Consider the following 17908-nt stretch of genomic DNA (forward strand, 5'->3'; position numbering starts at 1 on the left):
TTAACAGATCTAACAGACATTGTAAATTGTTCCCATGAGGAAAAGTCAGTTGTTTCAGTCTATGAGCACATCATTCACTTTAACGAGTAACAAAATGTTTCTTGGTATGCAGCCCTGTAACATGGAACAGTATTCTGATTTACTACAGCCACTAGTGATTTCCCATTGCCTTAATCAGGAAAATGAGGCAGGAGAGACACTGCAATATAAACAAAAGCATCCTCACAGTATGGGTTAGTGAAGCCTTAGGGTCCATGTCATAAGCAGTGTGTTAACTAAAAATAGTTTAAATACTTAAGTTTGAGAATGACTTACTTAAAAAAAAAATAAACAGGACCATGGTCAGTGTCATTTACATTTGCTTCTTTGAAAAAGAGCTAATGATACCAGATCAGAAATCTGCATAACCTGTCAATTGTCCTGTCATTTAAGTAAACTTTGAACTATATTCCTGACAGTTAACTGCAGTGCTTTAAAAATGCATGATTTTTCAGACCACCAGGGGAAGTGGCATACAATACAGAAGGCCATGAAGTCAGGCCAGGTTGATTTAGAATTCCATTTCTGTCACTCTAAATTGCTGTGTGATCTTGGGTACATTCTCCACCTCTCTGGGCTCCATAATTCGTATCATCCATAAAATGTAGATAAGACTTATTCTTTAGAGTGGCAGAAACGGAATTCTAAACTAGCCTGGCCTGACTTCATAGCCTCCTATACTGTGTGACACTTACCCTGGAGTTTTTAGGAGGATCCGAACAATGTGTGCCAATCACTTATCAAGTACATCTTGTCCCAAGCAAAGCCATTAAAGATGTGCAGCAGATGGAAGGAAAAAACGGTGGGAAGTGGCAGTGTGTTTGCAAACCTCTACCCACAGGCAGCCAAACAGGAAAACGTCCGCCATAAGAAGTCTATAAACTGAAGCCTCTATTGGGACACACACAACCACATCACATGCAGTGCAAGGAAACAGCATCTTTCTTCATATCCCAGCCTTAACAATTATTTAGCCTTCACACTAGCACTGACAATCCTAACCTTACACCTGCGTCTCTTCTCCTCAGCCTATGTGCTGCTGTATCAATTCCAAATCTGACCCTAAAAGCGAAAATGAAAAACTAAGGCATTATTGAATATAGTTAACATTTACTTGGGAAAACACTATCGTCCCCTGCAGTGTTCGAGTAGTTGAAACACTCATCCCCCGCCTTAGGCTCTGTCAGTGATAATCCACGCTTCAGCGGAGAACCATGGCAATAACACTGCCGGTATAACTGCCTGAAGCTCCGCTTTCCTGAGTTACTGCGGCCCCAGTGTGAGGGTGGCTCAGTCTCCATCTAGCCCGGACCCCAGCGGTGCTCTTCGCCAAGAGTAGATACATTGCCTCGCCACCCTCCCCCCACGTCCAACCCCCTGGAGACCACAAGAAGCAAAGCGGAAGTTAGTGCCAAACCCAGGAGAACACCGCCGGGCTCGGGGGCGGTCAGGCTGTTCCTGGGCCCCTCTCACCGTGCGAGGGACCTGGGCGCAGATTCCTAGCGGGGCGGCCGCACACAATACCTTGATGATCCTCTTGTTGAACAAGGCGCTGTGCACGCAACCGGGAACCGCCGCGGGCAGCTGCAGCGAACCGTTCCCGCTGTGGATCTTCCAGTTTCCCCGCAAACTGATGCTGACCACCTTGGTAGCGAAGTCCGCACCGCACGGCGCAAGCAGCAGGAGCAGGCGGAGGAGCATGGTATTGCCCGGTACCCGCAGAGGGCAAGAACGCGAGGGATGCGGTGGGCAGCGGAAGCCACCCTCGGCCTGAGCTCTGGCTGTCCCCGCCCCGGGGCCCGCCCCCGGTCCCGCCCACGCCGCCGGCTCCCGCCCACGCCCCCGATTCGCGGCCACGCCCCCAGGCCAGCTGAGCTAAAGGCACCTCGGCGGATCCCCAGCTCCGCGGGCGGGCTGGCAGCGCAGAGATCGCGCGGTTTGGCGGAAGCCTGCGGTCGTGAGTGCTGGAGCCGCTGCACCTGTGCTCCGCTCCGGGCTCGGATCGCTCTGGGCTCGGACTGCCGCGGTCTGCGTCCTTCTCTGGGCTTATTCCAACTGCTTCGGCGTGTGAACGGAAGGCGAGAGCCATGCACGGTAATTGGGACACACAAATCTCTGGGCGCAAAGTGGCACACAGCCTCGGGGAGCTCAGGGACAGACAGTAGTGTGAGGAGAATACAGCCAGAGACGCTCCAAAGAACAGAAAACCAAGACACCCCATCACTTCAGTTTCCCCCAGTTTCCCCAGACCCCGGCACGGGTAACGCGCATCTTTTGCTGCTCTACAGGTTGGTCTCAAGAATAGTCTGCGCAGTAAACAAGTATAAATACTAAAGTACCTATTCGTAGGGTTGTTGTGAGAGCTGAGAAAATTCGTGCAACATAGGGCCCAGCCAGAGAAAACAAAGCACGTTGGCCTGATGTTCGTGGACTACAACCTTCTGTTTTGTAAAGTCACTCAGAGGAGGTTCCTGACGTTCGGGAAACCTGAACTAAAATGCACAGGCAAATTTAAAATCCTCTGTCGCTCAGTAGCTGTGGGACTTAGGCAAGCCACGAAATTTCTAATACTCCTGTTTCCTGAACTCGAAAATGGAGACAGTACTCTTTTTTCCGGGTTGTGATCAGCACACAATGAGTTAACATATTTGGCTGTCCTAGGAATGCCAAGGTACCCCAAAAATACCACAGGTTTATGTCAAGTGTCATGGCGGCGCAGTTTACCTGAGTCCCAATTTTGCAATTGGATGTAACTGTGATCTGGGAAGTTAAGAAGGAATTTCACATTGCATAAAATAGACTGACATATGACTGTGTTGATGTTATCTGCCTTATTCCTATATTTAAGCAGAAGTCTTTGAAGAGAAGTTCTCCCCTCATCAAATCCAACCTTTGTTTTGCCTTATGATGGCCTTGGAGTTGCCTGATTCTGTAGACACAGAATGGTATTTTATTTTTTTACAGTCAGCGTTTTCAAAAGCCTAGCATCTTGTCCCTAGCTTTTAGGGACATTTGGATTATCCAGCCCAAGGCTCTGGCTTTACAGCTGAGGGAACAAGGTCCAAAGAAGTCAGGTGACGCCTGTCAGACGGTCAGAAAAGAGCCTTTCCTGGCTCTCATCTCCTTGCCGTGGGGCCCATTGATGTTAAGGGGGAAAGGCTCTGGCTGGTTCAAAGGCTTCTTCATTCCAGAAGCATTTTTACTTCTAATAGGAACGGAGCTCTAAACTCAAATTATATTCCCTGACTCATGGCATCAAATGGCCAGCCGAAGTCTGTTCAGAACTGATAACAAGACTTACGGCAGCAAGGGTGGCAAAGGGGTGTTTGTTTTTGTTTGTAAATCCCAGAGAGCCCATTAAGCCAAGTCAAAGGAAAATTCATCTCATCCCTGTGAATATGTTTGGATATATTCTGTTATTCTATTACAAACATTTTAGGGCATCTATTTAAAAAAACAAGAATAGAGACTTAGCATTCCTCCTTTCAGCCCAAGACACAAATATGACATCATTAGGATTACTTCACTTTGAAAACACATTGATCCAAATTCATATACTGTACACCACCATGAGTGAACTGTAAAACTGTAATGTAAGCTTTAGACTTTGGGTGATAATAATGAGTCAAGCTCGGTTCATGGATGATAACAAATGCACCATTCTAGTGGGGGGTGTTGATAATGGGGTAGACTGTGCATGTGTGGGGGCAGGGCATGTATGGAATGTCTGTATTTTCTATTCAGTTCTGATGTTAATATAAAATTGCTCCAAATATATATATATATATATATATATATATATATATATATTTATATATACACATACATATATATCCATGGGTCAAAGACATAAAAGACTTTTCAATTACTGTTTTATCATGTCAGGAGCTTAAAAGTCATCACTGTATCCTTAAAAACAAGTAAAAAGCTGAACAGACTGAAAATCACCAGCTTTTGTTAGATCTGTCAGAGAATTCAGGCGAAAGGGCAAACTGCTGCCCCCGAAATTGGAGAAAAGACAGGTGTATACAGAGAATCACAACTTACCAAAGCAGAAACCCATGAGTAGAAAACTCTGTGAAAACCAGTACTAGGGAAAGAAAATCTAAACTCTAATTGCTGAGTTGCTGGAGGCTCAGTGTGGACAAATCTGAGAGTTTAAAAACTTCACAGGAACTCAGCCTTTGTGGGTCTCCTAGGATTTTGTATTTTGTTTCCATATCTATCAGTTGTCACACTGAAGATTCTCAGGTTATTTCCCTCAAACTTCCAGCAGGGGGACAGGGGAAAGGAACTGTTCTGAAATACTTGAAGCATTCTGAAGGGCTACCTCAAGAGAAATTATTTTATCAGAGCCTTACCTGATGGAGTTTTATCAGAGCCTAACATAGAAGAAGGGAAATACCCCCTAGCCTTCTTGCCCTAGCTAAGGGGCTGTAAAGAACACGAGAAACACTTAGGAAATTCACAGTGTTCAAGTTCAGTAAAAGACTAAGGCCTAATCACAGGACTATACTTCCTCTATGACTATAAGTTTCCTCTCTCTTCATGCCCTCCCACTAAATCACTGAAGGCCTCTTTGCCACTGTTCCTTTCACCCCATACATCATGTATGGCTTTCAACAAAAAATTACAAAGCAAAAACAGAGCAAGCCCTTGAACCAGACTCATGTATAGCAGGGATGTTCAGTTATCAGGACAAGAATTTAAAATATTAGGCCAGCATTGGCCTAATACCAACACCAGACAAAGACCTTACAGTAAAAGAGAACTACAGACCAATATCTCTCATGAACATAAATGAAAAAATCCCTAACAAAACATTAGCAAACTGAACCTAACAATATATTTTTCAAGTGTATGTATGTGTGTGTGTATATATATATATATATACCATTAACAAGCAGGATTTACTCTGGGTATGCATGGCTGGGTCAACGTTCAATCAGTTAATGTAATTCATTACAGCAATAGGTTAAAAAATAAAAATCACAGAATCTTATCAATAGATACAAAAAAAAATAACTTGACAAAATCCAATACGATTCATGATAAAAACTCTACACACATTAGGAATAAAGGGAACTTATTCACCTTGATAAATAGCATTCACAAAGAACTAACGTTATATTAAATCATGAGAAACTAGAAGTTTTTCTGCTTAGATTAGGAATCAGGCAAGAATGACTCTTCTTGTCACTCCTTTCCAACTTCATATTGGAAGTCATAACTAATGTAATCAGAAAAGAAAAGGAAATAAATAGTATACAGTTTAGGAAGATATAAAACTGTCTTGGTGGATGACATGATTGCCTATGTAGAAAATCAATAACAATAACAAAGAAAACTGGAAATAATAAATAAGCTATGTATAGCAAGGTTACAGGATACAATATACAAGGATATTGGATACAATATCAAGGTTACAGGATATAATATGCAAAAGTCTATCATTTTCCTAGGTACTAACAAGGAACAATTGGAATTTGAAATAAAAAATGTAACACTATTTACATTAGCACCCCTCAAAATAAAATACTTAAGTATGGGACCTCCCTGGGGGTCCAGTGGCGAAGACTCCTTGCTCCAAAGCAGGAGGTCTTGGTTCGATCCCTGGTCAGGGAACTAGATCCCACATGTTACAACTAAGAGTTTGCATGAACTCGCTGAAGAGTTTCTTTGCCACAACTAAAAATCCCATGTGCTGCAACTACGACCCAGTGCAACCAAACAAATAAAAATAAATATTATAAAAAAACAAATTCCTCAAAAATTAAGAAACACTTAAGTATAAATATAACAAAAATGTGTAAAATCTATATGAGGAAAACTACAAAACTCTGGTGAAAGTAATCAAAGAGGAACTAAATAAATGGAGAGATGATCTATGTTCATGAATAGGAAGACTCAATATTGTCAAGATGTCAGTTCTTCCCAACGTGATCTATAGTCAATGTGATCCCGATCAAAATCCCAGCCAGTTATCTTTATGATTCTGACAGACTGATTCTAAAGTTTATAAGAGAGGCAAAAGACCCGGAATAACCCACACTGTATTGAAGAAGAACAAAGTTGAAGGATTACCGCTACCCTATGAGGGACTCAGCTGAACTAGAAGAGAGAACTGAGACTCTAGGCATCACAACAGCCGATTAAAGCAAGGGGCCTGACTGAAAGTAACAGTGAAGCTGTTAATCCCTGAGAGTGGTAGTGTATGCAAGGGGCTAAAACTGGAGAAGATGCCATCTCCCTCCTGCCACATTCCCCCATAACATGGCATACCAGTCGAGGGTCAGGTGGATCAGCACAGATGTGACGGTTGTCTCACATAGAGGGAGCCCTGAACAAAAGGCACTGGATGTTTTACAGGCCCTGAATAGGGGAGGAGAGTGAGGGCGAAGGGCTAGGAGTGGAAAGTTGCTGGGTACTGAGTTCGAGTAGGAATAAATACCTTCAAGGTTTCCCACTTCTCCTCCCCAATAAGGAGATATTAGCACACTCACCTGCACAAGACCTCTGGCTAAGGCCTCAGATAAAGAGAACTAGGAAGGAAGTCACTGAAACTGGGACTGTGAATATTAGAAGCATAAACAGTCAGAGGGGCAATAATAGGTCCTCACTGTGACTGTATACCAAGTCTAGTTGGGGAGGACAGCTTTCCCTCATGAAACCCGTCAAGTAAAGTCTTTGTAATTGCCTAGGGGCAAGCCTGAAAATCATACGTATATCTTGTGGTCCATTAGGTCTGAGTGTGGTAGAGATATCCATGGAGGATATATTGAGTTTGGGACAAGCTCTAGTAGAAGAGTCACAGTGTAGACACTTATATTCTGGAGCAAGGCTGTGTACTTCACCATAAAGAACTGATCTGGTTGGAAAAAATAGGTCCAGCTGTACTGCTGGGTCTTAATAGAGACCAAACATCTGACCATAGTACACCAAGTGACTCTGCAGCCTGAACTAAGGATTTGCAGATCAGTTTAGTTCAGTCACTCAGTTGTGTCCAACTCTTTGCGACCCCATGAACCGCAGCACGCCAGGCTTCCCTGTCCATCACCATCTCCAGGAGTCCACCCAAATCCATGTCCATTGAGTTGGTGATGCCATGTCGTCCCCTTCTCCTCCTGACCTCAGTCTTTCCCAGCATCAGGGTCTTTTCAAATGAGTCAGCTCTTCGCATCAGGTGGCCAAAGTATTGGAGTTTCAGCTTCAACATCAGTCCTTCCAATGAACACCCAGGACTGGTCTCCTTTAGGATGGACTGGTTGGATCTCCTTGCAGTCCAAGGGACTCTCAAGAGTTTTCTTCAACAACACAGTTCAAAAGCATCAATTCTTCGGCGCTCAGCTTTCTTTATAGTCCAACTCTCACATCCATTCATGACTACTGGAAAAACTATAGCCTTGACTAGACGGACCTTTGTTGGCAAAGTAATGTCTCTGCTTTTTAATATGCATCTAGGTTGGTCATAACTTTCCTTCTAAGGAGTAAGTGTCTTTTAATTTCATGGCTGCAATCACCATTTGCCGTGATTTTGGAACCCAGAAAAATAAAGTCTGACACTATTTCCACTGTTTCCCCATCTATTTGCCATGAAGTGATGGGACCAGATGCCATGATCTTCGTTTTCTGAATGCTGAGCTTTAAGCCAACTTTTTCACTCTTCTCTTTCACTTTCATCAAGAGGCTCTTTAGTTCTTCACTTTCTGCCATAAGGGTGGTGTCATCTGCATATCTGAGGTTATTGATATTTCTCCCGGCAATCTTGATTCCAGCTTGTGCTTCTTCCAGCCCAGCGTTTCTCATGATGTACTCTGCATAGAAGTTAAATCAGCAGGGTGACAATATACAGCCTTGACGTACTCCTTTTCCTATTATTTGGAACCAGTCTGTTGTTCCATGTCCAGTTCTAACTGTTGCTTCCTGACCTGCATACAGGTTTCTCAAGAGGCAGGTCAGGTGGTCTGGTATTCTTATCTCTTTCAGAATTTCCCACAGTTTATTGTGATCCACACAGTCAAAGGCTTTGGCATAGTCAATAAATCAACCAAGCCATAAAGCTGGGTAGGGCTGCAGTGTTCAACTGTGTGTAGAAGTGATACATCCAGACTCAAAACAGAAATGACATGACTTGCACTGATGATGACTTGAATGACCTCATGGGTGGTTACTTATGCCTGATGGATAGGCCTGATACCTACCTGGGCTGATGCAATATGTGTTAGAGCTGGCCATAAAAGGACTGCTGCCACTCACAGTCCTACTTAGGAGTGGCCCTGAACGACATTGCTGAAGGGAAATCTGCCCAGTGCACAGACTTGTGAACTCTGTTTATTTTTCACTTCATGTGGAAGGAGAGGTGGCTTGAGGCATAGTTATATACTGACATTTGGGCATAGCCAAAAGTCTTGTTTGGTTCATCACGGCCTTGAAAAAATAAAATTAGAATACAGAGGATGTGGAGGTCTGGGTGGATAATATGTGCATGGACACTGACATTCGCCAGAGAACATGTGCAGAGGGGGCTCCTGACAACTAGGTACACAGAAAGACAGTCCTGTGAGTTTTAGCTGGCCTCTCTATTCACTGTTTCAGTACTTGATATTGGGCTCATGAAGAGACTGGCCAGAGATGAAGGCTATGCATGAACCCAACAATACGGGCTTTCTCTCACCAAGAATATCTTACTGCCTCTTCTGATTGCCCAACCACCCGGCAGCAGAGAATAATTCTGAGCCCTAGATAAGGGTACCATTCCTTAGGAGGACTAGGCAGCCACCTGTTGGCACATTAATTACATTGGACCTCCTTGATTGGGGCATCAAATTGACTGGAATTAACACGAATTCTGTATATGTTCTGCCTTAACTGACTGCAGTATTTCCACTAATACCATCTGAGACTTTACAGAATTCTTTACCTCTTAAAATGGATATCCCCGCCACATTGCCTTAGAAAACAGACACACCTGAGTAAAAGGAGATGTGAAGATGGGCAGGTGAACTCATGGCCTTGAGAATCACTTATTTTACCAAGTACCCTATCACTGGAGCAGACAACTTCCTCTCAAAAACAAACAAAACTCAGTGGAATGGCCTGTGGCAGTTTCAGCCTGAGGACACACGGCACCTCATGAGGTTGTAGCACTTTCCTTCAGGATGTGGTATACGCACGGAACTATGGTCAGTATGCTTCCCTGCTGGCTCAGTGGTAAGAACCCGCCTGCCAATGCAGGAGACGGATTCGACCCCTGCATTGGAAAGATCCCCTGGAGAAGGAAATGGCAACCCACTCCAGCATTCTTGCCTGGAGAATCCCATGGACAGAGGAGCCTTGTGGGCTACAGTCCATGAGGTCGCAAAAGAGTCGGACACGACGTAGAGACTGAACAACGACAAAATGGTCAATAAATGGTGCTGTGTGTCCCCAGAACTACAATCCACAGGTATAAAAACCAGGATGTAAAAGCAGACGTAGGCGCTCTCCTCATCACTGTCAGTGACTCACTAATGGAATTTTTCCTGTTCCTGAAACTGTTGACTCTGTTAGGTCAGAAGTCTTCAATGCAGGGTTGGAGAAGGGGGCAGGGTTCCACCCATTTGGAGGTTGTGACTAATACTGTGGAGTCACTTGGGGTTTCTTGTTCTAGTGGACAAGCAGGTAAGGAGTGAGCTAATGTACTGACTGGGGTAATGAACTGATTATCAGATGAAGCTAGAGTTGCTACAATCCAGTGAGAACAGGACCCAGGAGAGGCACTGGAACATCTCTTACTACTTCCATGCCCACTGTTAACTATCAAGGGGAAATTACAGGTACCATAACCCAACAGAGACAAGACAGCCCACCATGACAAGATCCCCAATCGCCCTAGGATCCAAGGCCTAAACCAGTCAGTCCCTTGGAGATCCTGGCTTCTGTCATCATTTGTAATCTCCAGTGGGGCACCAAGCCACAGAACATGGGATCAGGCTTCCCCAGCAATTACCCAAAGGGGTTTTTCCTTCTTCCTCTGTCTTAATTCCTTTTGCCTACACTCTCACTATTCTGGGACTGTACCTCACAAAAATAAATAAATACATTTTAAAAGATGCGTAATTAAGGTATGCCTCAGTCACTGATTGCTAGGGTACTCAGGCAAAAACAGTATTCTCTCTCAATTTATATTCATTAGGCTACTCAATCATTTTAGGGCTGTCCAATAAAAGACATCCAGAGCAGTCTGATATAAATATTGTGTAATAATCCAAAGTAACTAAAAAATATCTAGTAGTCACATTTTAAAAAGTAAAATGAGAGCTTTCCTGGTGGTCTAGTGGTTAAGAATCTGCCTTGCAACGCAGGGGACACTGGTTTGATCCCTGGTCCGGGAAGATCCTGCGTGCCACGAGGCAACTAAGCTCCTGTGCCACAACTACTGAGCCTGGACTCTGGAGTGCAAGAGCCACAGCCACCAAAGCTCAGGTGCCTAAAGCCTGAGCTTTGCAACAAAAGAAGCCACTGCAAGGAGAAGCCCACGCACTGCAACTAGAGAGTGGCCCCTGCTCGCCACAGCTAAAGCCCGTGCACAGCAACAAAGACCCAGTGCAGTCAAAAATAAATGTAAATAAATATTTTTAAAAAGTAAAGAGGAAACAGGTGACATTTTAATTATCTTATTTAAACTAATATATTAAAATAATATTTTAACATGTATTCAATATGCTGTGATTATTGAGTATTTTGCATTCTTTTTTCACACTCAGACTTCAAAATCTATTGTAAATTTTATACTTACAGCATATCTCACTTTGTAAAAAATATTTATTTTGTTTATTTATTTGACTGTGCCAGGCCTTAGTAGCGTGCAGCACACAAGATCTGGTTCCCCAGCCAGGGACTGAATTTGAGCCCCCTGCATTGGGAGTATGGCGTCTTAGCCACTGGACCATCAGGGAAGTTCCTCACCCATCTCAGCTTTGATCTATATTCAATTTCACAAATTTTGCAGTGAAAAAATTCACATACCAAATTTGTTTTGGAATATTGGATGATAATTCTCTGATATTTCTGAACATCTTGTGAGTAGAGGCACTGGATTTTTTTTGTCCCAGACAATCTTTTCATAAAGGATGTTTGTATATCAAACAGCTCTGGAAGAACACCCATGTTCTAACTTGTGTAGTTAGTCAGAGAGCAAATTATTTCTTTTTCTATCTTTTTGTTCTGCTTAGGCCCTCAATGAATTGGATGATGTCAGTTCAGTTCAGGGAGGACAGTCTGATTTACTGAGTCTACAGATTCAAATGCTGGTTGCTTTTGCAAAGACCCTCATCAAATCACCCAGATATAGTGTCTAACCAGTTACCTGGGCATCCTATGGCCCAGTCAAGTTCCACATAAAACTAACCATCACAGTGCACAGTTCAGTGAGTTTTGGCAAACATACATACGTGTGTAATCATACCCTGATTAGATACAGAACATTTCATTCTAGAAAGTTCTCTTGTGCTTCTCTCCAAATTCCTCCCATTCCAGGTGATGGCTGTTCCACTTCTAGAGCCATCGTTTAATGTTGTGTCTTCTTGGGTGTCATACAGATAGACTCACACACTATGTTTTTCTTTTTTAAAAATTTCTTTTGTTCAACACTGTTTTTCAGACTTATCCATGTTACTCACCCTTATTCTTGAAGGATATTTTCCTTGGTATAGAATTCTAGGGTGATAAGTATTTCTTCTCAGCATATTGAAGTTAATATTACACTATCTTCTGTTTCCGTTGTTGACAAATCTTCCATTTTTGCTCTTCAGTCAATCTACCTGTTGATGTGTGTGTGTGTGTGTGTGTGTGTGTGCGCACGTGCATGTGCACGCATACACTTTATTTGCAGAGGAAATGGCAGCTCTGTGTGGACCACTGGACTGTAGGTGGGCTATACACAGCCCTCCAAGCTGTTCAGGTGTGTAACCCTCCAGGCCACAAAAAGCAAATCATGTAGGATCTTTGATTTCCATGTCAAGGGGACTGCAAAAAGTTTATCACCTGGCCAAGGCTGCAATGTCACAGATGAAATTTAAGTTATTTTATTTTTAAAAATTTCTGGAAGTACTGATTTTGGTTATTTTTCAAATATGATTTGTCATTTTTTATAGTCTCTTGCTCTTTATTCATGTTTGAAACTTTTATTTCTGGCATAATGGTTAAGAGGAAAGACTGGAATTTCATTACCTGGATTTAAATCCTAACTTCTGCTATTAACCTTGGGTAAGTCATTTATCCTCTTTGTTCCTCAGTTTTCTCATCTGTAAAGCAGATAATCATGTAAGAATATGTTTGTTAATGAGTATATACGTTTGTTGATAATAAACGTGTAAGTAATAAGTATATGCTTGTAATGAGAATTAGGAGTTAAAAATTTAGAACAGTTCTTGGCACCGAAAAAGTATTACATGAGTGTTGGCTTCTGCTTTTTGTGGCTGATTATTTTGACAGGAAATTCATATAACATGAGATTAACTATTTAAAAATGTACAATTCAGTGGCATTTAGTGTGTTCACAATGTTGAACAATCATCACCTCTAAGTTCCAAGGTACTTTTATCATTCACAAGGGAGACCTCATACCCATTAAACAGTCAATCCTCATTCCTTTCCATGACACCCACCCCCATCCGTGGCACACATAAATCTGGCTTTTGTCAGATTTATTAATCTGATTTATTAATAAATTTAAGTATTCTAGATATTCATACAAATATAATCATACAATATATTTCCTTTTATGTCTGGCTCCTTTCATTTAGTGTCGTGTTTCCAAGATTCACCTATGTTGTAACATGTATCAGCCCAACATTCCTTTTTATGGCTGAATAGATGGTGATTGCAGCCATGAAATTAAAAGACACTTACTCCTTGGAAGGAAAGTTATGACCAACCTAGATAGCATATTCAAAAGCAGAGACATTACTTTGCCAACAAAGGTCCGTCTAATCAAGGCTATGGTTTTTCCAGTGGTCATGTATGGATGTGAGATTTGGACTGTGAAAAAGGCTGAGTGCCAAAGAATTGATGCTTTTGAACTGTGTTGGAGAAGACTCTAGGGAGTCCCTTGGACTGCAAGGAGACCCAACCAGTCCATTCTAAAGGAGATCAGTCCTGGGTGTTCATTGGAAGGACTGATGCTAAAGCTGAAACTCCAGTACTTTGGCCACCTCATGCGAAGAGTTGACTCATTGGAAAAGACTCTGATGCTGGGAGGGATTGGGGGCAGGAGGAGAAGGGGACGACAGAGGATGAGATGGCTGGATGGCATCACTGACTCGATGGACATGAGTCTGAGTGAACTCCGGGAGTTGGTGATGGACAGGGAGGCCTGGTGTGCTGTGATTCATGGGGTCGCAAAGAGTTGGACACGACTGAGCAACTGAACTGAACTGAACCGAATGTCATTGTATGGGTATATCACAATTTGTTTATTCATTCACCCATTGTTTCCATCTTTGACTATTGTGAATAATGCTGTGAACATTCATGTATAAATATTTATTTGAATATCTGTTTTTAATTCTTTTGGGTATATATCTTGGAGTGGAATTGCTAGGTCATATGGTTATTCTGTTTAATTTTTTTTAGAAATTAGCAAACTGCTTTCCATAGAAGCTCTATCATCTTACATTCCCACCAGCAATGTACAAATGGCTCCAGAGTCTCCAAATCCTCCACTAATTTTCCATTTTTAAAAAGTTATAGCTATCCCAGTGTGAAGTGGTACCTGATTATGGTTTTGATTTGCATTTCTCTAATAACCAATGATGTTGAGCATCTTTTACACATTTGCTGGCCACTTTTGTTTGGAGAACTCTTCTATTCAAATCTTTTGCCCATTTTTAAATTGGATTACTTACCTTTTGTTTGAGTTTTAAGAATTCTTTATGTATGCTGGATATTAGACACTTACCAGATATGTCATTTGCAAATACTTTGTCCTATCCTTTAAGTTGTCTTTTTGATAGTATACTTTGATACACATAAGTTTAAAAATTTGAGCAAGTCCAATTTATCTATTTTTTTCATTGCTTGTGCTTTTGGTATCATTTCTAAGAATTTATTGCTGAATCCAAACTAACAAAAGTGTATTCCTTTTTTGTTCCAAGAGTTTTATATAATTTTAGGTCTTTCACTAAGGAGTTTGATCCATTTTGTTAATTTTTGTATATAATGTAAGGTAGGGGCCCAAATTTGTTTTTTTTGCATGTTAATATTCAGTTGTCTCAGCACCATTTATTGAAGAGACTATTCATTCCTCATGAGACTATTCACCATGAGTGGTCCTGGCATCCTGTTGACCACAAGATGTATATGAGTTTATTTCTGAATTCTCAGTTATATTCCATTGTCCTATAAGTTTATCTTCATGCCAGTATCATACTGCTTTGATTTCTGTAGCTTTGTAATAAATTTTGAAATTAGGAAGTATGAGTCCTCTTTTTTTTCACGTTTGTTTTTTTGTACTCCTTTGTAATTCTGTATGAATTTTTTTGTATCTTCCATTTCTGTAAAAACAATCACTGGGATTTTGATAGGGATTGTATTGAATCTGTAGATTGCTTTGGGGATCATTGCCATCTTAACAATAACAAATCTAATCCATGAACACAGATGTTGTTGTTTAGTTGCTAAATCATGTCTGACTCTGTGACCCCCTGAACTGCAGCATGCCAGGCTTCCCTGTCTTTCACTGTCTCCCAGGGTTTGCTCAAATTCATGTCCATTGAGTTGGTGACGCTATCAAACCATTTCATCCTCTGCCTTCTCCTTTTGACTTTAATCTTTCACAGCATCAGTGTCTTTTCCAATGTGTCTGTTCTTCTCATCAGGTGACCAAAGTTTTGGAGCTTCAGCATCAGTCCTTCCAGTGAATATTCAGGGTTGATTTCCTATAGGATTTACTGGTTTGATCTTGATGCCCAAGAGACTCTCAAGAGTCTTCTCCAGCACCACAATTCAAAAGCATCAATTCTTCTGCACTAAGCCTTCTTTATGCTCCAACTCTTACATCCATACATGAGTACTGGAAAAACCATAGCTTTGACTAGACTGACCTTTGTCGGCAAAGTAATGTCTCTGCTTTTAAATATGCTCTCTAGGTTGGTCATAGCTTTTCTTCCAAGGAGCAAGTGTCTTTTAATTTCATGGCTGCAGTCAACTATCTGCAGTGGTTTTGGAGCCCAAGAAAATAAAATTTGTCACTGCTTCCACTTTCCCCGCTTCCATTTGCCATGAAGTGATGGGACCAGATACTATGATCTTCGTTTTAAACAGCTGAGTTTTAAACAGCTTTTCACTCTCTTCTTACACCCTCAAGAGGCTCTTTAGTTCACCTTCACTTTCTGTCATTAGAGTGTTATCATCTGCGTACCTATCATACCTATGACGGTTGTTGGTATTTCTCTCGGTGATCTTGATTCCAGCTTGTGCTTCATCTAGCTCAGCATTTCGCATGATGTGCTCTGCATATAAGTTAAATAAGCAGGGTGAGAATATACAGCCTTGTCCTACATACTCCTTTCCCAAGTTTGAATCATGAAGTTGTTCCATGTCTGGTTCTAATTGTTGCTTCTTGACCTGTATACAGGAACACTGGATGTCTTTCCATTTATCTAGGACTTTAATTTTTTTAGAAATATTTTGTAGTTTTCAGTATACAAGTTTTGCTGCTTCCTTGGTCAAATTTATTCCTATTTTATTATTTTTGATGTTATAAATGGAATTATTTTATTAATTTCATTTTGTAATTCTTCATTGCTACTTATAGTAGAAATACAACTGGGTTCCCTGTCAGCTTAATGGTTAGGATTTCAGGCTTTTGCTGCCAAGGCCCAGGTTCAGCCCTTGGTTGGGGAACTGAGATCATGCAAGCTGCACAGCTCAGCCAAAAAAAAAAAAAAAAGTACAACTAATTTGTGATTTTGTATCCTGTAATTTTGCTAAATTCAATTATTAGCTCCAATAATTTATATTGATTTTTCTGTCATCTGGAAAGGAAGAAAATTTTAGTTTGTATGACTTGATGTTTTTAATGTCTGAAACTTTTGCACATCAGTTCCTACTCATGATACAGTACTAAGTTCTGTTGTACTTTACTTTCTGGTTTTTAACTGTGAGCTATTATTGAGTCCCTACAGAGTATTTATTTACTTCCACCAGTACCAAGTTGCTGATTTGGAACAACTTTTAAAAATGTTCTGCTTGGGTTTTCAGACTATCCACGTAGTAAGATTTAGAGCTGCAAATTTTCACAAAGTCAAACCATTATTACACACTCTAAGAGAACATTCTCCTGCCACAAAGAATGAAGATAGACATGCAAACTCATCTGTCCGTATTTGGGATGGGTTTTTCCTAATTGACACCACTCTTTGGATGTATTCTGGGCTTTGCCAGAGTCATGAAAATGAAAATATACGAGTCTTCATTTGATTCTTCAGGTGTTCTTAAGATGCTAGCTAGTTTCTGATTATAGCCTGCTTCTTTTGGGCTCCTGGTTTCAATTTGGTTTGGGCTTGAGAGATTAATAACATTTATGTTTTTTACAAAAAGTGCTTTCCCTCCAGCGTTTCGTTGCTTTTTCACCTGAGTTGGTCAGTGTAATCATCTATACTGACATCCACTCACCGAGATACTTAAGAGTCAAGAAGCATCCATCAATTGTAGCCTGCCAGGCTCCTCTGTCCATGAAAATTTTCAGGCAATATTAGTTGGGCTAGTTTCCTTCTCCAGGGGATCCTGTCAACCCAGGGATTGAACCCACGTCTTCTGCATTGCAGGTGGGTTCTTCATCTGCTGAGCCATTGGGGAAGCCCCCATGTTAAGGTGGTTATTACTTAACATACCATGGTGCACTCTACTGTGGCAGTGCTGTTGGTATTTTATGTAGAATAGTTGAGATTTTATGTAGAATAGTTGAGAAAAATCACTGATAGGTTGACATTTGAAACCTAACAATTAAGGAAGAGCGAGCCATATTTTATCTTTGATAATCCCAGGTAAAGAATGATGGCAAACATCTTGAGGTAAGAAAAAGCCCACTGTGTTCAAGCCTCAGCAGAGGCCTGTGTGACTTGAGCTGAGGAAGCTGGTGGGAAAGTTATTAGGGATGAAGTGGTGGGAAGTCACTTTCAGCCTGTAAACTGCTTTTAGGATTTGGCCTTTATTCTGAATGAGATGAGAAACCATTAGGTTTGGAGCAAAGTGATGACATGATCCAATATGGTTTAAAAGGAATATGCCTGGTGTTGCATGGATGATAAATTGCTATGAAATGAAAAGAAGGGAGACCACTTAGGCTTTTACAATAACTGAGGACAATATAGATTTAGACCACATAGACAGACCATCATGGCAGCAGTGAAATGTGGTAAACAGGTAGATTCTGAAAAAAAGTTTTAGGTAGAACTGACAGAGAAGTTTAATTTGCAAGTTTGAGAAACGATGCCTAGGTTTGGGGCAAGTGCAACTGATATGTTTACACTTACGGAGGCCAAGAGGTAGAAACGTGTGTCTATAGCAGTCAAGTCGATCATTCTTTAGAAAGTGAGGTGGATGAATAGGAAGCTGCCCAAGTGTCCAGGAGTGATGGCTGATAATCATACGGTAGTGTTTAACTGTTCTTAAGCAACTAGGGATATCAAAGTATTTCACTGTTTGGCCTTAATTGATAATTTTCAAATTTGACAGGGTAAACAATAAATCAAGTTTACACAGAGGCTCAGACACTAGTATGTAAGAATGAAAAGTAGTTATTTCATAAAACCATTTTCTACAATACAGAAAAAAATTAAGAGGACTCTTAAAAAACACATTATTTCATCCAGAACGTGCACAACCT

The 17908-nt window shown here is 41.3% G+C and overlaps 1 protein-coding gene across 2 annotated transcripts in view; it reads right to left on the reverse strand.

Annotated features, from left to right (window-relative positions):
- Positions 1-1844, reverse strand: part of MANBA (mannosidase beta) — a 128637-nt gene extending 126793 nt beyond the window's left edge. The window contains exon 1 of one of the 2 annotated variants that reach the window (XM_055587820.1): positions 1564-1843. In XM_055587820.1, the coding sequence (XP_055443795.1) occupies positions 1564-1740 (177 nt within the window). In that variant the 5' untranslated portion in view covers positions 1741-1843. Of the gene's footprint in view, positions 1-1563 lie in introns of both variants that reach the window. The other variant, XM_055587821.1, reaches the window with a different exon arrangement.
- Positions 1845-17908: the final 16064 nt, after the last annotated feature.

Source organism: Bubalus kerabau, chromosome 7, assembly GCF_029407905.1.
Source record: "Bubalus kerabau isolate K-KA32 ecotype Philippines breed swamp buffalo chromosome 7, PCC_UOA_SB_1v2, whole genome shotgun sequence".
Classification (NCBI taxonomy): domain Eukaryota; kingdom Metazoa; phylum Chordata; class Mammalia; order Artiodactyla; family Bovidae; genus Bubalus; species Bubalus kerabau.